This window comes from Pelophylax lessonae (assembly GCF_965119305.1).
Source record: "Pelophylax lessonae genome assembly, chromosome: 1".
NCBI classification, from domain to species: Eukaryota; Metazoa; Chordata; class Amphibia; order Anura; family Ranidae; genus Pelophylax; species Pelophylax lessonae.
Window position 1 is genome coordinate 275336444 of NC_138768.1, and position 24750 is coordinate 275361193.

General features: G+C 44.1%; 1 protein-coding gene across 1 annotated transcript in view; it reads right to left on the reverse strand.

The window, feature by feature from the left end:
* HNF1A (HNF1 homeobox A) overlaps nt 1–24750 on the reverse strand; it is a 66676-nt gene that overhangs the window by 1390 nt on the left and 40536 nt on the right. Inside the window, exons 2-8 of the mRNA XM_082254782.1 lie at nt 21690–21889; nt 21386–21572; nt 15828–16036; nt 12216–12527; nt 11028–11216; nt 10830–10951; nt 6376–6490 (exon numbers count right to left, since the gene is read on the reverse strand). Coding sequence (XP_082110908.1) covers nt 6376–6490; nt 10830–10951; nt 11028–11216; nt 12216–12527; nt 15828–16036; nt 21386–21572; nt 21690–21889 — 1334 coding nt within the window. The remainder of the gene's footprint in view (nt 1–6375; nt 6491–10829; nt 10952–11027; nt 11217–12215; nt 12528–15827; nt 16037–21385; nt 21573–21689; nt 21890–24750) is intronic.

A 24750-nucleotide genomic window follows, 5' to 3' on the forward strand; every position in this document is an offset into this window, starting at 1 on the left:
GCTGTGGGCACTGTACAATGAAAGGGGACATGCTGTGGGCACTGTACAATGAAAGGGGACATGCTGTGGGCGCTCTGCAATTTAAGGGGACATGCTGTGGGCACTGTACAATGAAAGGGGACATGCTGTGGGCGCTCTGCAATGTAAGGGGACATGCTGTGGGCACTGTACAATGAAAGGGGACATGCTGTGGGCTTTGTACAATGAAAGGGGACATGCTGTGGGCACTGTACAATGAAAGGGGACATGCTGTGGGCGCTCTGCAATGAAAGGGGACATGCTGTGGGCGCTCTGCAATGAAAGGGGTCATGCTGTGGGAGCTCTGCAATGAAAGGGGACATGCTGTGGGCACTGTACAATGAAAGGGGACATGCTGTGGGCTTTGTACAATGAAAGGGGACATGCTGTGGGCACTGTACAATGAAAGGGGACATGCTGTGGGCGCTCTGCAATGAAAGGGGACATGCTGTGGGCGCTCTGCAATGAAAGGGGTCATGCTGTGGGAGCTCTGCAATGAAAGGGGTCATGCTGTGGGAGCTCTGCAATGAAAGGGGTCATGCTGTGGGAGCTCTGCAATGAAAGGGGTCATGCTGTGGGAGCTCTGCAATGAAAGGGGTCATGCTGTGGGCGCTCTGCAATGAAAGGGGACATGCTGTGGGCGCTCTGCAATGAAAGGGGACATGCTGTGGGCGCTCTGCAATGTAAGGGGACATGCTGTGGGCGCTCTGCAATGTAAGGGGACATGCTGTGAGAGCTCTGCAATTTAAGGGGACATGCTGTGAGCGCTCTGCAATTTAAGGGGACATGCTGTGGGCGCTCTGCAATTTGTGGGCGCTCTGCAATTTAAGGGGACATGCTGTGGGCGCTCTGCAATGTAAGGGGACATGCTGTGGGCGCTCTGCAATGAAAGGGGACATGCTGTGGGCGCTCTGCAATGAAAGGGGACATGCTGTGGGCGCTCTGCAATGAAAGGGGACATGCTGTGATGATCACTCTGCAATGAAAGGGGACATGCTGTGGGCGCTCTGCAATGTAAGGGGACATGCTGTGGGCGCTCTGCAATGTAAGGAGACATGCTGTGAGAGCTCTGCAATTTAAGGGGACATGCTGTGAGCGCTCTGCAATTTAAGGGGACATGCTGTGGGCGCTCTGCAATTTGTGGGCGCTCTGCAATTTAAGGGGACATGCTGTGGGCGCTCTGCAATGTAAGGGGACATGCTGTGGGCGCTCTGCAATGAAAGGGGACATGCTGTGGGCGCTCTGCAATGAAAGGGGACATGCTGTGATGATCACTCTGCAATGAAAGGGGACATGCTGTGGGCGCTCTGAAATGTAAGGGGACATGCTGTGGGCACTCTGCAATGTAAGGGGACATGCTGTGGGCGCTCTGCAATGTAAGGGGACATGCTGTGGGCACTCTGCAATGTAAGGGGACATGCTGTGAGAGCTCTGCAATTTAAGGGGACATGCTGTGGGCGCTCTGCAATTTAAGGGGACATGCTGTGGGCGCTCTGCAATTTAAGGGGACATGCTGTGGGCGCTCTGCAATGTAAGGGGACATGCTGTGGGCGCTCTGCAATGTAAGGGGACATGCTGTGGGCACTCTGCAATGTAAGGGGACATGCTGGGGGCGCTCTGCAATTTAAGGGGACATGCTGTGGGCGCTCTGCAATGTAGAGGGCGTGTTTAGGGGCGGAGCAGGGTGGGGTTTGGGTGGGGCAACAAGTGGCGAGTAACTCTTAAGGCCTGGCTAGTAGCTCATGGCTTGAAATTTTGAGCCCTGGGATACAGAGTGATTAGATAGATGGTGTATTGTCCTATTGCATAGTTTTGGTAAATCTAAAGGAGAATGTAAAGTCAGATTGTATAGTGTATGGCCACCTTTATACACCTAAATTTAACTAGCTTTTCGTGTCATTAATTGTTAACAGCACAGCAAAAACACATTTTGCCACATGAAAAAATGGTGAAAAATGCAGAAAACTGCACAGTGAAAAATGTGCATCTCGTACCACTCCAAAATGTCCTATGAGCTACTTTGCCATGTATACGACAGCCCATTGAAATCAAGGGGCTCCCCTATGCGTGTCACGGGAAAAACAAGACAAAAAACATGCGCTCCCACTACTCTAGATGTGAATGGGGCCTAAAAATGAATTTGTTTATTTACACAAGAACAATGAGGCTCCCATTCACATCTGTGTGTTTCCAAACGCATGGCAAACTGCCAGGAAAATGGGAGCTTTGCTGTGCGTTTCAGAAACACTGCAAACGAACGAAAAAGGACGGTAAAAAAACGCACCACACTCCAGTCTTAAAAAATAAAAAGTTCTGGAGCTTCTTTTGGGTGCTCCAAAATGCCCCCCCCCCTGAAAAAAAGGTGTGTGGGAACATCCGTTCCAGCTATGTAAGGATGTGAATGGGGCCCGACACCAGAGTGTCTCCATTCACTCCACATGTATTTGTAAAAAGATGGCCATACACTATGCAATCTGATTGTACAATCTCCTTTAGATTTACTAGAACTATGGAACAGGATGACCTACCTGAACGATCCATCCTATCAATTTGTATCAAATCAGGCAGGCCCTTGCACTACATAGCTGATGATAGATTGAAATCAGATTGTAATTTGTATGGTCACCTTAAGTGCCGGTTCACACTAATGCGATCACAGACATCGCACATGATTCGGAGCGCACTACTCCTAAAATCACATGCAATGTCTGTGTGGTGCGATTTCAGGTATACAGTTTGCACAGGACCCTTTTTTTGGTCCGCATCAGAATCGGATCGCATGGTGGTTCACACCAGTGCGATCCGATTCCTGTGTGAACTGTCAGATCATTCTGTGATATGCGATCTGATCTGGGGTTGTCGTTAACTTTGAATTGACACCCCTAGCGTATCGCATATGGCAGTGTGAACTGCCTGTGCTGCGGATGCGATGCAGGAACACGCAGTATATTTGCAGTGTTCCCGCATCACAATAGTGTGAACCGGCACTTAGGGAAGAAGTAGGTGGTGGTATAATAATTAAGTAAGAGGTGTGGTCCAGACTGGTAATACACACCCTATCAAACCCTTTTCTGTGATGAAAAAACACAGAATGATGGAAGATGACCTACAGGAAGTGATGCAAGCAAAAATAATTTTGTAAAACAGAAACATGAAATTTCAAATCCTTTGGGGATGAGGTAAGTGAGAGATAAGAACATTGGGATTGCTGGGCCAGACATGATATTACAAAAGGATTCTATTCATTATGAAAAGTTAAATTCTCCCCGAAAAGGTTAACTTGGCATTTAAACCCTGTACACACGGGCTAGATATCAGCCTGTTCAACAGAAACCAACTGACATTCGGCCCCTATGTACTAGGGATCGACCGATTATCGGCAAAGCCGATATATCGAGGGCCGATATGCCCTTTCTCACGATATATCGGAATCGAATCAAGGTGGCTGATATTACCAATATTTTGGAAAGTGCTTGTACCGGAGTGATGCCTGCAGCTAGAGGCATCATCCTGGTACAGGCGTCCAGAGCCGACGGTCGGCTGTCTTAGGCTCCATGTACACGGGACGCTGGAAATGGCCGTTTAGGAGCAGTTGGGCGTTTTTTTCAGAAGCCCCTGAACCCATCTACATTTTATCTTATCTGTCCATGTACACAGGGTCGTTTACAGTCATTTGCAGGCAGTTGCGTTCAGGGACTTTTTTTAGAACGCAATTATTTGCGTTCGAACGTGTGTTTCCCGGCGTTTCAAACGCACAAACGCGTCTGAACGTGTCTGAACGCGATGACCCGCGTTTAGCGTTCGCGTTTTTCCATTTTAAAGGGGAATAATTTTTTTGACCTCTAGGAACGCTTCTAAACGTAAACGCGGGTACAAACGCGACCAAACGGACGTTTCAAACGTCCTAAAAATTCCAGCATTCAAAGGGACTTTTAACAACGTCCCGTGTACATGGAGCCTTATAATGACAACTGATGCGGCTGAGAAGCTGCTCGGCTGTCATTACATGGAGCTCCCCCCCCCCCCCCTCCCGCGGCTCGCCCTGATCTCCCATCCCACCGGGAGACCCGGGCAACCAGCCTGCTCGCCCGCCGAAATCTCGATCAAAGCCGCATTCGGCTCTGATCGGGTCTCCATGCAAAAACCCGGAAGCGATGTCATGACATCACTTCCGGGTACTGGCACCAGATTAACAAAAATGACATAATTCAAAACAGCCAAACTTGGCGTTTTGAATGCTTTTAAGGGCAGAGGAAGGGTTTGGGGTCTTTTAGACACCCAGATACCTCCCAATAGAGTATCTGTCAAGTAAAAAAATTAGGACTTAAGTCAGTAAAAAAAATATCAGCTGATACACGATGACCAAAATATCGGTATCGGCACGAAAAAACGATATCGGTCGATCCCTAGTATGTACAGAAGCCGGCTGAACTTCCGGCTTCTGTCGAAGGGACATGCCTGGAAAACATTACACACAGGCGGACTCTATTTACTAATTAGGTGACTTCTGAAGGCAATTGGTTCCACTAGATTTTAGTTAGAGTAAAGGGGGCTGAATACAAAATTTTGAAAATCATATCCTTCCACTAAACAATTATGTGTCACTTTGTGTTGGTCTAATACATAAAATCCCAATGAAATACATTTATGTTTTTGGTTGTAACATGATAAAATGTGGACAATTTCAATGGGTATTAATACTTTTTGAAGGCACTGTATTTAACATGGATGTAAACCTGGAGTTCAGCTTTAATGGGAGGTCATAGTTCTACTTTGAACTTTTTTTTTGGCAGCCACTTATTGCCTGAATGATATACTTAATGCTATACCTAATGTCCCTCCATGGGATAATTGTCAACAAGTAGTTAAACCTGTCATCGGCATAGAGATTTAACGGTCTGTGTAACCCTAGGCTACCAATACCATTCTATCAATAAAGTGTTAACCTCCTATTAAAACATTTGTTTGTTGCTTTAAAGCCTTTAAACCTTTGGATTAATTCTTATCGGAGCTTTATCTGAGCGGAATGTGTTTTTCCTTCTTGTTGCCATAGATTAGTGAGTGCACTCTTGTGTCCTTTACCAAGTGAATCAGTTTTCAGTTCGATCCTAGAACAGGGTGGTAAGAATGTGGAACTCTCTTCCACAATTGGTGGTATCAGCAAGGAGTGTTGATATTTTTAAAAGACCCGTGGACGTGATTCTCAAAGAACACAATATACAGGGATATGGGAATGATTATCCTCACTGACACACACACCTACACGGGTTGAACTGGATGCTCTATTGTCTTTACTCAATCTTAAAGTGGAGCTCCACCCAAAAGGTGAAGCTCCACTTTAAGGACTTGTTCCCTGATCCTCTTAAAGAATTGTCACTTTTGAGGAGGGGGGAGCGGGTACCCGATTTTAACAGGTACCCGCTTCCCACTACCATCCTTAGTGCCATGGTGCTCGGCAACAGAAGTTCTACTTCCTCCCTCCCTCTGCAGTCTTCTGGGACACTGACAGGTCCCAGAGGACAGCATCCACCACTCATGATGCGCAGCATGACTCTCGCATGCGTAGTGGGCACCCAGCTGTGAAGCAATAAACTGTCACAGCCGGTCGCCTATAGTGAAGAGGCCGGCGCCGTGGACCGAAGACAGAGAGATAGACCGCCTGGGGTGAGTTTACCGCTGGATCCTGGGACAGGTGAGTGACTGTTTTTTAGGCTCGATTCACACTGATGTATTTTTTCATGCTTTTTGTAGAAATGCATTTAATTTCTTTTTTAACATGGGTTCCTATGGAACACATTCACATCAATGCATTTTTGTGCCTCTGCATTTTTGGATCTGGGACTTTTTCTCCTGCAAAATGCAGCGTTTTGCATGTAATAGACTTTAATGGATCTGCACCCAAAACGCCAATATTGCGTTTTTATCGCAATTTTGCCACATTTCGCGTTTTTAAATCTGCCAACAACAAATTTTCCCAAAAAAAAAAAAAAAACCCCATAAAAACCAAAAATCTCGATAAAAACGCAAAAAGCACTACAGAAATGGTCAAAAGCAACATGCATAGGTGTGAATCGAGCCTTAAAAGTAAGCAGCTACACTTTTTGTAGCTGCTGACTTTTATTTTTACTACAGGTGACTGGAACTCCTCTTTAACTACTATGTAATATGTGCTATTGACATTAGCGTGTACTATTATGGATGGAGAACTAATAGGAAGCACTCTTTATCTTTGTAAATAATTGAGGTTTGTGTTAGCATTGTATAAGTAAACAAAATATCTTTCATTATGTCACATACAGAATATATTTATTTTATTGAGTATTTCATTGGAGATTCTAACTGCAACACGATTCTTACCTGCTGGACTGGAGGAGAGGCGGTGGCTTGAAGAGAGGTGCAGGATATTGGAGTCTTGGCTCTGGAGCTGGGAGCCCTGAGAGTCTTCCTGTGCACTACTGTGCAAGGAGTGGACCTGATGACAGAATACATTCAACAATGTAGGCGCTGGTTTCCTCTCCCAACACAAGATATAACTTAGTGCTATTTTTTTTTATTATTAGTTTGACGTTCTGACAATGACAGGACAAGCTTTTAGATTGCACATGGTTCCTGTCTCTTTATTCATATATTCCATGTGTTATCAGCAGTGAATCTAGTTCTTCTACTGCCTGGGGAAAACAACCACATAAAATAAACTTGTATAAAGCTGACCGATATGTTGCTGCAGCTTTTTAATTAAAGAACACACAAACACCCACCCCACACCCCTCCTTCATCTCTGCACACCTCCCAACATTAGAACCTGAGAAAGGGGGACACTTAGCATTCAGTAATAAAAAAATAAGCATGGTTACATTGTGCTGAATACTGGGTCAGGTTTAAGCTCTTCACTACCATGGGCCCTATGTTTCATGGCATTGAAAGAGTAGGGCAGCAGAGTGGCACACCTGTCTTGCAGCACTGGGATCCCTTTAGTTTGAATCCCAACTAGGAAACTGTCTACACTGAGTTTGCAGAGTGTTCTTTGGGTACTCTCGTTTTCTCGCAAACTCCAAAGACATGCTAGTAGATTAATCAGTTCCAGTCTCTAGTATGTGTGTGCCTTTATGTATGCATGTGATATAGGGCCCTTAGATTATAAGCTCATTGAGAACCAGGGCTAGGGTAAATTTACAGTATGTAAGGTAAATGGCTGTGGAGTGTGGGAGAAAAACTGTAGTACTTTGCATAAACTACACATACACAGTCTGATATCACCAATGGAGAACATTTTTGTGGAGACAACTTTGGATCAACAGTATGATGTGGAAATCCTCACCCGCCACACTTTACCATCCAGCATACTTCTTTTAAACCTAAATCTGTTATCTATCCTACGAATAGGAGCCTTTCTTGACACATTTTATAACATAGTCTATGCAGAATAACTTGACGTGCAAGTTAGGAAATTACGAACTTTGGTCCAAAAATCAGAATCTCATTGTAAGAGATAAGCAGGCCCTGAAAACCCTTAGTGACAAGTATGACATCATCATCAAGCCAGCTGATAAGGGTGGAGGAATAGTCCTCCTAAACAGATCCAATTGTCTGCTAGAGGCTTACTGGCTACTATCCGTTCCTGAAACCTATGTAAAACCAACCAAAGATCTGTTAGAAGATTTCATCAGTGCATTCAAAGTGCTTATAGGGGAAGCCCAAGGGGAGGGTGTTGTTAAGAAAGAAACAGCATTTATTTTGAAAGAATTCTTTTAGGTCCCCTTTATTACCTTCCCAAAAATACACTAGGACCCTGTTAAACCCCCAGGAAGACCAATTCTAACTTCAATGGGGAGTATTACCAACAAACTATCTCAATATATTGACCATTTTCTCCAGCCATTAGTCAATGAACTACTATTATACATCAGGATCTTTACCCATCTGATGGAGATCCTCCCAGCTCTATCAATGGAGACCAAATTATTGCTGGCTGTCCCTGGATGTTAAGGGCCATACACACTATAAGATTTTCTGAAGACTTTTTCCTTTAGACTTCCCAAAACCATATAATATGAGGTCAAACCTAAACACTTTCAATTTGTATGCAATCTGGCAGGCCCTTGCACTACATAGAAAAGGTAAATCTGAAGGAAATCTAACCACAAAAGTTGGATAGTGTGTATCCTGCTTTAGCTTATTTATACCTCCAGCACCACATCAGACAGCCCTTTGTGCGGTAGAACATTACCTTTCCACTCAATCTGAACTTCATTATAAACGGGCCCAATTCATCCTTGAAAGCACACTTTTTTGTTTAGAACACAACTACTGCTTTGAGGGTGATAACTATCCCCAAGTGAAAGACACGGCAAGTTTTGTGCCCAGTTATGCCAATTCAACAATGGGGCTGTGGGAGGCCAACCAACCTTTATAATCACAACCCATATGCCCACAAGATTGTCTATTTTGGGAGGTATATAGACGACAGGGTCATCATTTGGGATGGACCCCCTCTCCTCCTCAATCATTGGATTTGTTGAATTATGCAACAGCACCACCTTTGGGCTACCATTTACATGTGTGTGGTACCATATTACTTTTTTTTAAATTTAGAGTTGGGCTCATTAAGGCAGAAAACTGTTTCCAAGAACCATTTCAAAGTGACTGCAGGTAATTCATATGTTCACCTCAGCAGCTGTTAAGTAAGGTACTGAAGAAGAAATTCACAGAAAAAGGTTACTCACCTATCGAGTCCCCCCAAATAAAAGTAAAGCCAAAGAAGAAAATTGTGATCCCAACACCATCCAGGTTCATCACACTATTTCATGCCAGTTACAAAAGCATGAAAAAAAATCTTTGAAAGACATTGGGGAATCCTTTTACAGGACCCAGTCTTAGGCCCAACTCTGCCCAAAAAAAAATTAAATTTGCCTATCGTCGGGTTCACAATATCAAAAGTCACTAAAATCACTAAAAAACCAACAATTTGTCCATGTCAAGACAACCTATTTGGAAACATAGTAGGTATCTTTTAATGTCGAAAACACAAATGTCACACATGCAGCTTCATCACATATGGTCAAAACGTATTTTCAGGAAATGGAAGTCTTTCCCATTTATAGCTTCCTCAATTAAGGAACTTGTCACATATGGTTTGACTTATCCATGCAGATTGCTATATATCGAATGAACAAATACAACCCTAAGAGCCAGATTTGGGAAACATTGTTGTGCTATTGAGCAAAGTAGCACTGATTACAGTGTTCCCAAACTTTAAAGAAGAGCACTAAAAATCCACAAAAGTGATATAAGTTTTGATTATCGAAAGCATCCCCAATAGTGGTCCCAAAGCTGAGCGTTTCAAAAAGCTCTGCCAAAAATAAACTTATTAGATCTTTACGCTCAATACATTAACCCCTGGGGCACTTAATAAAAAAATAAAGCTGAACACAGTGATTTAATATTCATCCTTAAGTGGTATCTCACTTGCCAGTATACAGGGCCCAGAGCCATTTAATACAATTGGAGTCCATTGTCATTATTATTCTTATATTTTAATATTTCTTTAATATTAAATTGATTCATCTTTATACCATATTTTTTATTCCCATGAATAACTGATGTAACAAATTTTTGTAAAAAATGTAAAAAAACATTTTATCAATTTTTTTATTTTATTTATCATATTACCATTCATTTTTTTGCACATGTGTTTGCACATTTGTCCATTTTGAGTTAGCAAGGAAGTGACAGCGCGGGCCGCAGCCGAAGAGGGAGGAAGTAGAAGGAAGGTAAGTATACTTTCTTCAAAAACGAGAAAAAAAATCGGGAGTATCCATTTGTTTTTTAGGGGATTTACAGCAAGCGGATGGGCCAAAGTTGTTTTTGAGCCCGGAACTCCGCTTTAAGTACTGGTCAAAGCTTGCGATAACTATGCAGGTACTATGGCAATGTCAGACCTCCCAGTGATTGGTTTAAAAAATAGGCGAGAAAGTGCCAGCTGGAGGTGTGTGGAGTGTGATTAGTTGTTTCTGGAGGCTGTCAGACGAGATATGCCCTTTGAATCCAGTCTCCTGGAATTTAAGGCAATACAGAAGAGGAGGAGGAGAAGATGTCAAGCGGTCCTTTTGAAGGAAAGAACCTTTAAGGAGCGCACACTGTTGGATCAATTCTCCACAGCTTATACCCTGCAGAAGTTCAGGTTGTCTAAGCAACTTATAATGAAACTCTATATCCAACTGATAGAGTACCTTGAGCGCCGGATGTGACGTTCACACGAGATGCTTGCGATACCTTACCGCATGGTTTCATGGGGTATTTTCAGAAAGATAATGCATGCGAGTTTTTAAATTCTCGAATTACACAGTTTTTTTTTTTTATGAACCTTGTACGATATGTTAAAGCATACTCGGTTTCCGTAACATATTGCTTTGTGAATTTTGCCCAGAGTCCTGGTTGGGAGCTGAATTCAGGATCCCAGGGCTTACCACTAAGCCACGGTAAAAATTTGTGTCCCTGGCTGCTGAGTCACTTTGACTTTTCCTACTGCCTAAATTATACTTTGGGACAGTATCACTCCACTTTACAATGTAGCTCATACAGTATGTGGGGCTGCAACAGGGCCAGGATTCATGGTATATGTACCAATACAGTCCTGAAGGATCTGGAACAGGTGGGTAAAGCATGCCATCCTATAGTGCACCAACGGGGCTCTACCTGAGATGAGATTCTCCCTTTACCCTATGGCCAGTGTGCCTTTGTAAATTATGCACATCCATACATTTTTTCAAATGTGTAAATATTAATTCTGCATGTGACTGACATGGAATTACCTGTTTGGAGGGTGTTAGACTAGTGAATGTTCCCAAGTTTGATGTGTCTGTGATGACCATGGTCTGAGGGAAGAAACTAGCAGATGCATACTGGGCAACATCTGATTTGTGGCTGTACAGAGCTGCAGAGAAAATATAACAGTTAAGACATGTCTGATTTAGGCTAACATTTTTATTTTCACAGGGCTAGACTCTTACCATGTGGAGACTGGAGCTGAGCCATTGTGGCCATGAAGGGGTTTTGTGCCATGTGACCTTGAACTTGTTGTACTAATGGCTGCTGGTGTGAAGTATGGATTTGCTGGGAGAACTGGACAGGCTGCAATGTTGTCAGACTGCTGCCTACACTGTTGATCACAGGAACACTTTGAGACTGGGATGTAAGACCTGGAACACAAAGTGGATGTGAAGTTAGACCACATTAAATATTATTCAATAATCATATTCTGAATATGCCAACGGCAGATGTCAGACAGGTGACTCTGCCACAAGAGATCCTGCTATCTGATGTCTCTAGAAAGGGGAACAGTTAAAGTGGTTGTAAACCTCAGACATGAAATAAGTGAAATTTTGAATATGAAAGTGTCATTTCTGTCTGCTGCTTCGTTCCTCTGCTATCAGCAGGAGTCACTTCTGACAAGTTTTCCTGACACCAAGAGAAAAATGGTGACGGGAAGGGAGCTCCAGCTGATTGAAAGCCTTGGCTCTGTTCATGTGTGCTGTGTAAAGGGAGTGTGTCCCTTCGTCCAATCAGCACTCAGAGCTCTCCTCATTGAGCTCTGCAGTGTTTGGTTTCAGTTCTCCATCCCCTTTTTTCTGACGACCCAGACAAGCTTTATAAATTCTGCACTTTGAACAGACATATAGAAGAGAAGGCTGCAGTTAAACAGGTACAACATATGTAGGAGGATTTGTTCACGTCTGTGTATCACCACAGAATAGTCACTTCACTGAGTATATGTAAAATTGCATAATCTATAGGCTGCTTTAGTAGGACACAGTTTCCCACCAACAGATCACCTTAATGGTTGTCCACATAGGTGGATAAGTAGCATTGTCCCCCAATCTGTCCATCTGTTAAAGGTTATCTGCCACACTGCTGGGAAGTCAGGACAGGTGGGTGCCATTCTAAATGAAAGGAAAGCAATGCACCCTACTTTGCTATGTATTATAGCAGTACAAAGTCAAACATGCATTTTACCAGTTATTGCAATGCATAAATGTGCTAAAAATGAAAATCAGCAAAGTCATAATCACTTCCAAATAACTCAACAATACAGGTACTTTTGTAACCTGCTTTTTCTTCCTCATGTTTAAAATGAGTTGCGTCCTTTATCATACTGGGTCATAATGAGGGTTTCCACAAGGCATTGGTTATATTTTTACCTATCACTAATGTTGATGGTCCAGAATTGCTGAATTGTCCAAGTGTTGCATCTGTGCCAATGGTCATGACACTGGGGAGTGAAGCCATGATGAGATTCTGTGTCTGTCCAATTGTGTGCTGTCCATGGTCCAGGCTGTGCAGAGCAGTAAGCGTGCTGACGGGTGGAAGAGAGCCCCCTGATACTGGAATTAATTTGCTTTCACTGCCCATGAGACCGTGACTGTGTTCCATGTGGGTTGGAGACAGGCCATTTTGGTTGCTCACCATGGAGGTCCCTCGCTCACTGGAGGAGTCTTGGGTGTACCGCATGCCTATTGAAAGATAACGTGTTACCATGAATACCAAGAAATTCACTGATGATATGTATGCCACTTTCCCCATTTGTGTCAGCTGCAGTGTGCATTTCCTTTACAATCATTGGATGTTATTAGAAAACAAAAGAATATTCAAATAAAAATTTTGGGAACCACTAATTAGTAGCACTATAACATAAAAACAGAAAAAAATATGTGCATTGCTTTCTTTCATAGTAGTTGAAAATCCAATGATAAAGATCATAGTGGTATTGAAAGAAACCTGTACTGAGAGCTATCTGCAGGTTGACATTGAAGAACAACTTCTGAAAATGCTAGGCGCCTGGTATTTAGTTACTTCAATACTTTCCATTTCTGACCTGAAACATGTATGCAGGTATGCATATTAGGTATCCTGATTTTTTTTTTTTTAATAATTTTTTTATTGAAAAGAAAAAAGGATTTTCCAGCAAGAAAAACAAGGAAATAGAAGAAAAATAAAAAAAAAAAAAAAAAAATTTGAAAAATACAAAAGATTCCAAACAAAACATTAAATACAAAACATGGCCATATTAGCATAACATGGTATAGTGTGTGAGTACATATCATTATTCAAATAATAGGTACTTTTGCCGTATTGGCATAACATATTACAACATATTAACAAATGTCATTGTTCAAATTACAAATCAAATAGCTATATCTAAGATATGTTCCATATCACACTAAACTTCTATATCATCATAACAAAAAAGAAAAAAAAAAAATTGGAAAGAGAGGGTAGGGAAAGGATAAGGAAGGGAAGAAAAGGGAAGGTATCATCCGGAGACCTCCATGGACTTCTTAAGTCAAAGGTATACTGATTTTACTTACTTGACCTTTTTCTGAAAATGCTATTAACTCTAGAATGTAGAGTCGAATCATGTAGAGTCGAATCACCAAAGACACAACAAAACTCCTAGTTCACTCTCTGGTAATCTCGTGCCTCGACTACTGCAACTCCCTTCTCGTTGGCATACTTGTAAACGGGCTATCCCCCCTTCAATCAATCATGAATGCTGCCGCCAGACTCATCCACCTCACCAATCGCTCAGTGTCCGCTGCTCCCCTCTGTCAAGCCCTCCACTGGCTTCCGCTCACCCAACGAATTAAATTCAAAATACTAACAACATCTTACAAAGCCCTCCACAGCTTAGCCCCCAGCTACATCACTAGCCTAGTCTCAAAATACCAACCTAATCGCTCTCTTCGTTCCTCTCAAAACCTCCTGCTCTCTAGCCCCCTCGTCACCTCCTCCGATGCTCACCTCCAGGACTTTTCCAGAGCCTCTCCAATCCTATGGAACTCCCTACATTTATCTGTCCGATTATCTCCTACTCTATTAGCTTTTAGGCGATCTCTGAAAACCCTCCTTTTCAAAGAAGCCTATCCTACCAACCCCTAACAAATGTACCTCCATTTTCTCCATCAACCCATCCCCCACGGTTATTGCCTTTTGTTTCACTTGACCCTCCCTTCTAGATTGTAAGCTCTAACGAGCAGGGCCCTCTAGTTCCTCCTGTTTTGAACTGTATTGTAACTGTATTGTCTTCCCTCACATTGTAAAGCGCTGCGCAAACTGTTGGCGCTATATAAATCCTGTATAATAATAATAATGTTTTCTTTTATCATCATGTGGATGGCCAGGTGTGTGTGCGCCACTTGCCTGAGGAAGAAATGGCACCAGGATGCACTATGGGAAGAAGGCAAGCCAACAGAGGCAGTGTGATGCTTTGGGCAATGTTCTGCTGGGAAACCTTGGTCCTGCCATTTATGTGGATGTTACTTTGACAGGTACCGTCTACCTAAATATTGTTGCTGACCTGGTACACCTCATTATAGAAACAGCATTCAGTGATGGCAATGGCCACTTTCAGCAGGATAATGTTCCCTGCCACACTGCAAAAATGGTTCAAGAGTGGTTTAAGGAACACAACAATGAGTTTGAAGTATTGACTTGGCCTCCAAACTTTCCATATCTCCAAATGAACAAATGAAAAACAATTCCGATCCATGGAGGCCCCATCTTGCAAGATCTGCTACCAATGACTTTGTGCCAGATAACACAGCATACCTTAAGAGGTCTTATGAAATCCATGCCTTGATGGGTTAGGGCTGTTTTGGCAGAAAAAGGGGGACCTACTTAAGTTTAGGTGGGTGGTCATAAAGTTATGGCTGATTGGTGTATTTCTCATGGTACAGGTTTCCTTAACCACCTCCCACTGGCTGTATAAGGAAATGACAGCGGGCGGGATCTCCTCTTGTTCTGAGAAGAATTCATTTGACGTCGCCCCAGTGTCACCACTTTCACACGCCTGCGGGGGCGCATTATGTCCCTTGGACAAGGCGCAATCCTGAGCTCGGTAAAGAGCCCATTACATGGCTGTTTACGTATGTGATCGGCAGTGTCCAATCACAGCCGGTCACATGTAAATGCAGAAGATGCCGTTTATCAGCTCGCCTCACACTGACAGAGGAGAGAACCGATCAGCGGTATCTCCTCACAGGGGCGACTGTACAGGTAATCAGGGCACTGATCATCAGTGCCCTTATTACAGTGCAGCCTGAACAGTGCCCAGCAAGTGATACCCATCAGTGCCCATCAGCCACACCAATCAGTGCTCATCAGTGACACCAATCAGTGCCCATGAGTGACACCAATCAGTGCTCATGCAGCATATTAGTGCCTCCTCATCAGTGCCACCTAATCAGTATCCATCAATGCGCCTCATCAGTGCCTATCAGTCCTGCCTCATCAGCGCACATCAGTGAAGGAGAAAAAGTACTTATTTACAAAACTTTCTGACAGAAACTGAGAAAAACATTTTTTTTCCAGAATTCATGGTCTTTTTTTGTTTTTTTAGTTAAAAATGAAAAACACAGTGATGAATAAATGGCACCAAAAGAAATTTGTGTGAAAAAAATGATAAAACATTAATTTGGGTACAGCGTTGCATGACCGCGCAATTGTCATTCAAAGTGTGACAGCGCTGAAAGCTGAAAATTGGCCTGGGCAGGAAGGGGGTGAAAGTGCCTGGTTTTGAAAAAAGGCATTGTAACGCATACCGGATAAGGAGGTGTAGCGATCTACCACAGCAAAAGTGTTGCAATCCCAAAAAAGACATTATTAAGAAAAGGGTGAACAAATCTTGTAGTGATAGATTTTAAATAAAACTCACTGCAGTTTGGTGACATGGCTGCTCTTTTTCAGTAACTTCTACTTAAACCAGGGAAGACACATTGCCGCTGAACATATAGATAGGAAAAGGCTGCAATTACCTGTTGCCTTGGCTGGAGGCAAATCATGTACCGTTAGGGCAGTTGTGGAGCTCTGCTGACCATTGTATGTGTCCATTGCTAATTTGTGCCGGAATGCCTCTTCCTTGCGCCTGTTAGCAAACCAATTATAAACTCTCACTTCTGTCACTAAGTTAGAGCCCAGTCCTTGTGCTTGTGATGGCGATACTCCTCTCTGTATGCACTCTGCCCTGGAATAGAGAGACATTTTTTTCAATTAAAAAAATGATGTAAGATATATTATTTAACCACTTCAGCCCTGGAAGGGTCTTCCCCCCCTTCATGTACCCAAATAAAATGTATGTCCTTTTTCCCCCATAATTTTTGATCACCTCTGCATTTTTTTATTTATTTTTTTGCGCTATAAACAAAAAAAGACAGACAATTTAGAAAAAAAAAACAATATTTTTTAATTTATGAAATAAAACATATCCAATAAAAACAATGTAAAAAAACAAATGTATTCATCAATTTAGGCCAATATGTGTTCTGCTACATATTTTTGGTAAAAAAAAAATCCCAATAAGTATAGTAAGTAAGTAAGCTGCTCCTCTGATAGGCAGACAGAGCCAAAACTATACTCTCTCATTAGCACCTACCTAGGAGGGTGCTACATAACTTAGGGCTTAGGGGTGTACTCACTTATGCTGCCAGCGGTTTAGACATTAATGGCTGTGTGTTGAGTTATTTTGAGGGGACAGCAAATTTACACTGTTATACAAGCTGTACACTCACTACTTTACATTGTAGCAAAGTGTCATATCTTCAGTGTTGTCACATGAAAATATATAATAAAATGTTTACAAAAATGTGAGGGGTGTACTCACTTTTGTGAGATACTGTAACACCCCTTACTATATGTGATACTCCCCATATATTCCTATAGACTTAATAGCCAATAAGCAGATTTCATAAATGGTCCAGATACTGTATGAGAATCGGGTGAGTGCGCCAAGCTGTTATCACTTACCCAAAACTAACTACCTAAGTGACCCACTCTATCCAGTGGTGTATTTAGGTTTTGTGCTGCCCTAGGCCTGACTAAACTTGTGCACCCCCTAATTTAAATAACATACCGGCAGGTATGACTGCTTTATGGGGGGTGCCAGATTGATTTGCCTCCTGGACCCTGCCCTCCGGCCCAATTCGCCCCATAAGACTGGCACTATACTAAAAGTGTAGCGCAAGCCGGCGGGGACCATTTTTGTGCGGGAGCCGGGAGGAGGCTGTTTTTTTTTTTTTTTCAGTACGGGGTGCAGCTTTTTGCTGCCCCCCTGCAAAGTGCCACCCTAGGCCTGGGCCTTGTTGGCCTAGACCAAGATACAGCACTGACTCTATCTCCAAAACATAAAGCACTGTTGTAGGAATCATAAGGTATAACAACTGTGAGAGGTATTATAAGGAACCATAGGATTGCATAGAGATCGTGTAATAAGAAATACATGTGGCCTAGCATTGTTTATCTTCTTCTGCAATTTCTAGTTGCATATTTGTTATGGTGATCACCTGACTCCAGAGAGTTTAGCACGTGGCCTGGGTACCTGTCTGGTGGGACGCTGGGGATGCCATGCAAGCATAGCAGCTGTGGCAGCCTATGTTGGCAAGCCAGGCGTTACACACAAAATGCAGAGGTAAGCCTTCTTCCACGGATGCACATCCCACTTTCACCCTTCTTCTCTAATACCTCCCCACACACTGTAGGTTTCTCAGCCTCTCTTACTTTCATGGAGATTATCCACTGGGGGTGTCGGCAAACACAACGGCACCCCGGGCACCTGCATCTCCATTGTCCCCATCCTGCACTCAGTGGGAGCCACTCAGGAGATCAGATCTGTGGGAGCCGTTGGAAGACAAGCTGTCACTAGTAAACACAGATGCCTTGCTTGTGTCTACAAGTGATAGTGGTAAACGGGGAACAAGTTCCACCAAGTTCCAGCTGAAAAAAAAGCCCTGATTATACTATATTACGGAAACACACACATTGTACATTATATAATACTCTAATAGAGTGGATTATAGGATTTTACAACCACTTTAACCAGTGGTGGGATTCAAAAATTTTAGTAACCAGTTCCGACTTTCCCAGCAGAATGACCAGCGTGCCCCCTTTCAATGCACAGTGACCAGCGTGCCCCCTTTCAATGCACAGTGACCAGCGTGCCCCCTTTCAATGCACAGTGACCAGCGTGCCCCCCTTTCAATGCAGAGAGACCAGCGTGCCCCCTTTCAATGCACAGTGACCAGCGTGCCCCCTTTCAATGCACAGTGACCAGCGTGCCCCCCTTTCAATGCAGAGAGACCAGCGTGCCCTCTTTCAATGCACAGTGACCAGCGTGCCCCCTTTCAATGCACAGTGACCAGCGTGCCCCCTTTCAATGCACAGTGACCAGCGTGCCCCCCTTTCAATGCACAGTGACCAGCGTGCCCCCCTTTCAATGCAGAGAGACCAGCGTGCCCCCTTTCAATGCACAGTGACCAGCGTGCCCCCCTTTCAATGCAGAGAGACCAGCGTGCCCCCTTTCAATGCACAGTGACCAGCGTGCCCCCTTTCAATGCACAGTGACCAGCGCTGCGTGCCCCCCTTTCAATGCACAGTGACCAGCGTGCCCCCCTTTCAATGCAGAGAGACCAGCGTGCCCCCCTTTCAATGCAGAGAGACCAGCGTGCCCCCTTTCAATGCACAGTGACCAGCGTGCCCCCTTTCAATGCACAGTGACCAGCGTGCCCCCCTTTCAATGCAGAGAGACCAGCGTGCCCTCTTTCAATGCACAGTGACCAGCGTGCCCCCTTTCAATGCACAGTGACCAGCGTGCCCCCCTTTCAATGCAGAGAGACCAGCGTGCCCCCTTTCAATGCACAGTGACCAGCGTGCCCCCTTTCAATGCACAGTGACCAGCGTGCCCCCCTTTCAATGCAGAGAGACCAGCGTGCCCTCTTTCAATGCAGAGAGACCAGCGTGCCCTCTTTCAATGCACAGTGACCAGCGTGCCCCCTTTCAATGCACAGTGACCAGCGTGCCCCCTTTCAATGCACAGTGACCAGCGTGCCCCCCTTTCAATGCACAGTGACCAGCGTGCCCCCCTTTCAATGCAGAGAGACCAGCGTGCCCCCTTTCAATGCACAGTGACCAGCGTGCCCCCCTTTCAATGCAGAGAGACCAGCGTGCCCCCTTTCAATGCACAGTGACCAGCGTGCCCCCTTTCAATGCACAGTGACCAGCGCTGCGTGCCCCCCTTTCAATGCACAGTGACCAGCGTGCCCCCCTTTCAATGCAGAGAGACCAGCATGCCCCCTTTCAATGCACAGTGACCACAGCATTGCCCCCAATCATTGCAGAGTGCCACAGCATTGCCCCCAATCATTGCAGAGTGCCAGCCACAGCATTGCCCCCAATCATTGCAGAGTGCCAGCCACAGCATTGCCCCCAATCTTTGCAGAGTGCCAGCCACAGCATTGCCCCTAATGATTGCAGAGTGCCAGCCACAGCATTGCCCCTAATGATTGCAGAGTGCCAGCCACAGCATTGCCCTCAATGATTGCAGAGTGCCAGCCACAGCATTGCCACCAATGATTGCAGAGTGCCAGCCACAGCATTGCCCCCAATGATTGCAGAGTGCCAGCCACAGCATTGCCCCCAATGATTGTAGAGTGCCAGCCACAGCATTGCCCCTAATGATTGCAGAGTGCCAGCCACAGCATTGCCCCCCAATGATTGCAGAGTGCCAGCCACAGCATTGCCCCCAATCATTGCAGAGTGCCAGCCACAGCATTGCCCCCAATCATTGCAGAGTGCCAGCCACAGCACTGCCCCAAATTGCAGAGTGCCAGCCACAGCATTGCCCCAAATTGCAGAGTGCCAGCCACAGCATTGCCCCCAATTGCAGAGTGCCAGCCACAGCATTGCGCCCAATTGCAGAGTGCCAGCGATCCCCCCGCGAGACCCATGCACTTACCTCACGGACGGTCTCGCAGTCGCAGCTTCTCTTCAGTCCCCGGCTCCCCGCGTCTCCGAGTTCTCAGTCCTCCCGCGGCGCCTCCTCCTCGTCCAATGGCACGGTGTTTCGGCCAATCAGGAAGCGGGAGGACCCGCTCCCTGATTGGCCAGGAGGAGGATCCGTGTGACAATAGCGAATTCTCATTCGCTATTGTCACAGAATGGGCGGGTCGGGCGCACTGCTCCGCCCCCTGGCCGCCACGTCTGCCCGAGCGTGGGACATTCAATTGTACTGCGCGTCCTTAGACGCGCAGAGGGATTCAGCCGGTTCTGCGAACTTGCAGAAAGTTAGCAACCGGTTCTATGGAACCGGTGCGAACCGGCTGAATCCCACCACTGACTTTAACTCTTAATGCTTAATGCTAATGACTCCTGAGCTGACAGGCAGGGAGTGAGAGGGGAGAGAAGACAGGGGGCACTGGAACTGGCAAAAAACACATTACATGATAAGACCTACCCTGAAAATAAGCCCTACTACCTCTTTTGTTGCCAAAATTAATATAAGAGCCAGACTTATTTTCGGGGAAACACGGTAGAACTCCCAGGATAGTTGATGTACACATATTCAAGTGCATTTAACCTTCCTATTTTTGAAGTTCAATAGAACAGGATGAGCAGTATTCCAATAGGTGATGGCACATGGATGGGGATTTGCACTTTTTCCTTTTGGATGGGTAAAACCTATGTATTAAATTAGACATTTCATGAACTTTCAGTAGCACTTTTTTAGTTTATTTATAATTTTTAACATTGAGTGCTCCCATCATTTTGGATATATAGACCTAGGCAATGGCAAACAAATGTGCCTAGACTTTTGCACACACCAACTTGATGAAAGTCCCTACTAACACAGGATCTTTTAGAAGCTCCAGCATTGATTTAAAAGAGAATGACTGTACAAGTAACCGGCTCTGTGAAGTCAGATGAAAGCAGACTTTAGCCCACTGTCTGCTAAAAACGGGTCCCAGGAGTGCAAGAAGAACTGCACTCTTGTGATCCATAGGAGAAATACAGACAACCAGAGCTATTATGAACAGTGGCGGCTGGTGCTTCAGATGGATCGCACCATACTGTACCCCCCCCCCGGACCACACCAGGCCGCACACCATACCCCCCCCCCCAGGACCACAGCAGGACAGGGGACAGGACAGAGGACAGGACCCCCCACTCACTCACCCTGACTGGATATCTGCAGCAGCAGGCAGCACTTCTTGGTTGGCCAGGAGGAGGATCTGTGTGACAATAGCGAATGAAAATTCGCTATTATCACACAACTGGGTGGGTTCGGGGCGCAGTGCTCTGCGCACCGAGCCCACCCTTTTTTTAGCCTATTAGAGCCTCTGGCTCTAATCACATGGCTAAAAAAAAATAAAAAAGCCCCCATTGAAGTCCATGCGTCCGGCGCCCTGCATGTAGAGTAGGGGGCTGAACGCATGGATGGGGCGGCGGCGCTCCCGCGCCCCCAATGCACCAGCTGCCATTGATTATGAAGCTAACTTTTGGGGGGAGAGACTGTTTAAATTAGGAATATATTGCAACCTTTTACCTATTACATTCCTCTACAAGTGCTTCCCGCTCCTCTTTGCTGGGATTTTTCTGTCTTTCATATGCCTGAAAAAGGATGTGCTGTGAAGCTGGCCCCCATTTGAAGCGGTTCCTTCTCATTTTTTTATTTGGCACTTCATCACAGGTAATGTCATCGGTCATCAAAGATTGTCCTGCATGTGTGAACTCTAAAAAAGAGAAATGGATGTGAGACCTTGAATATCATTAGATCACCTCCACAAGGTGACTTTTACATTGTATTATGTGTATCAGTGTCACAGACACATAGGTAAAGGTATACTCACGCTTTGCTATCTCTCGCTGTTTTGCCACATACCAAGTGTACAGTGCTGCTCTTTTCTGCGTTTTCATGGGAGTACCCTTGTTAAGATGCTGGGATAGATGAGACTGGTTGAGTCCCGTTGTGTCTACCACCTCCCGTTGTGGAATATTGTGCTGTTGCAAGTAAGATTTCACTAGCTTGGCTACATGCCATGAATCCTCCCTACAAGGTGGAAATCATACTGGTTAGTATAGAAGTAGTAGTGGTAGAGGTGGTTGGGAAAGTAATATTAAAATCCAGATTACCTATTAAAACAGGGGTTAACACAGTGGTGTATTTAGGTTTTGTGCTGCCCTAGGCCTGACTAAACTTGGGCACCCCCTAATTTAAATGTGACCAACCCCTTCCTGTAAAGGCCACACACTTTTCTGTTTATGACCCGCCCTGTCATCTGTAAACCACAGACCACAACCACAGTCTATCAGTCTGCAACAGCCTCATCAGTTACCATAAGTTCAGCTTCATCAGTGCTCATCAGTGCAGGATATCAGTGCAACCTCATCAGTACAGCCCCATCAGTGGTCACCAGTGCAGCCTATCAGTGCATCATATCAGTGCCGCCTTATTAGTGCAGCCCTATCAGTGCAGCTTATTATTCCCGCCTCATCAGCGGCAATTAGTGCAGCCTATTAGTGCCCATCAGTGCAACATATCAGTGCCCATTAGGGCAGCATATCAGTGCAGCCCCACCAGTGAAGCTTACCAGTGCTGCCTTGTGCCCATCAGTGCAGCCTCATCAGTGCCCATCAGTGCAGCATATCAGTGTTGCCTTATCAGTGCAGCCTCTTAAGTGCCCGATAGTGCAGTTTATCAGTACCCACCTTTGCGGGATCATCAGTGGCCATCAGAGCAGCATATTAATGACCATCAGTGCAACCTATTAGTGCCCATCAGTGCAGCATATTAGTCCTGCCTTATCAGTGCAGCCCCATCAGTGCAGCTTATCAGTGCCACCTAATCAGTGGCCATCAGTGCAGCATATCAGTGCCACCTCATCAGTGCAGCCTTATCAGTGCCCATTAGTACAGCCTTTCTCTATCCCATCTCCCTCCAACAATTACGATAAAAGTTTGTTATAAATAATACATATACTCCTCTATTAATCCTACACCTTTGAACACCTACTTATAAAACCAAGTGGGATTAAACAAATTCTTAAACTTCTCATATTAAAAGTTAGTCAAGAAACAATTGAGATCAATATCAATATTTAAACCATTGGGCTGAAGGCTCTCCATTTGGTAAATCCAATTGGCTTCTCTTTTTGATACCTCTTATAGGGAGTTGAAAAGTAGATCCAAACTCAAGAGAAAACATATAGAATTTATACCAGAATTACTCGACTTTGACATGACCAATAATTATTTTTGGTAAAATAAAGAATATTTTCAACAGCTGAAAGGAGTAGCCATGGGAGCAAAGTATGCTCCCAGTGTTGCAAATTTGGTCATGGCAAAATGGGAAGTCCAGAATATACGTACATCAAAAATGGCTGGAGATGAGGTTATACAAACGTTATATAGATGACAACATAATTATATGGGAGGGGCCTAAAGATAGCCTGTTAACATTTCTAGAAACCTTGGATAACAATGATTATGGTCTGACTTTCACTGGTGAGTGGAGTCAGGACCAAGTCAACTTTCTGGATCTAGTATTGTACATAAAAGAGGGACAGATTTGGACTAAAACATATTTTAAAGAGACAGATAGAAACAGTTATTTTCCCACCTCCAGTTGTCACCACCGGAGGTGGGTATATAACACACACCAGGAAGTCAATTCACTCGAATTAGGAGAAATTTTAATTCTGATTTTTTGGAACAAACAGACATATTGATTAACAGCTTTCTGGATAAAGGTTATGAGTACCCCTTTCTGATGAAGGAAAGAGATAAAAATGTTAAAAAAGATAGGCTTGAACTCCTACAGTCATGAAGGAGAAAGTCAAAAGGAGAGGTTTGTGACTTCATCACTGATTTCAATAGACAATCAAAGGAACTGGAAAAAGTAATTAGAGACCATTGGCCCATATTATTAAGAGATGAGGTATTAAATAAGATGCTTCCCACACATCCAAAATTCATACACAGAAAAAATAGATATGTACGGTGTAGGGTTGTAAAAAATGTAATTAATCCACCAAATAAGTCCAAAATATTTCCTGATCTAAAAGGATTTTACAGATGAAATAAATGCAAGGTCTGTAAAACAACGAAGAGGGGGAAAAGGAAAAAGCCTCCATGACTAATAACAAAACTAACGACATTAGATCTTTGATTACATGTGATTCCTCCCACGTAGTGTACGTATTGGAATGTCCACATCGGATGCAATATGTGGGTAGGACCACAAGGAAACTAAAAACAAGGACAGAAGAACATATACAAAATTTTAAAAAGGGAGTGGACACACACATATGTATCTAGGGACTTCAAATAACAACATAACAAGGACCCTAGTCAGTTAACAGTATACGGAATAGAGAAAACTGATGCACATTGAAGGGGTATAGAGAAACTAAAAGGTATCCAAAAGAGAAACCTATTGCATTTACCAAATGGAGAGCCTTCAGCCCAAAGGGTTCAATATTGATATTGATCTCAATTGTTTCTTGACTAACTTTTAATATGTAAGAATTTATTTTCTCCAATTTTTTCAGAGGCTTAGGATTAATTAGAGGAGTATATGTACTTTTATAAAAAACTTTTATCGTAATTGTTGGAGGGAGAGTGCCCCTTTACTATAAGATACAACTAATTTTAGGACCAGGGAGATGGGATAGAGAAAGGATTCAAGCTATTTATAGGTCCCCAGAGCTCCCCCTACTTATGTGGCCAGAAAGAGGTATTACACTTATAGGAAAATAGTGGCCATTAGGGAGTTTAATATAAAGAGTGTCACACAATATATAATTATGAAAGTTATAAATGAGTAGAGTAGAGATTGTGGACACACATGAGGGATTATGGTTAAACATGGTTTAAATGATTGATTTTTAGGTAAATGCACTGTATTAGTTG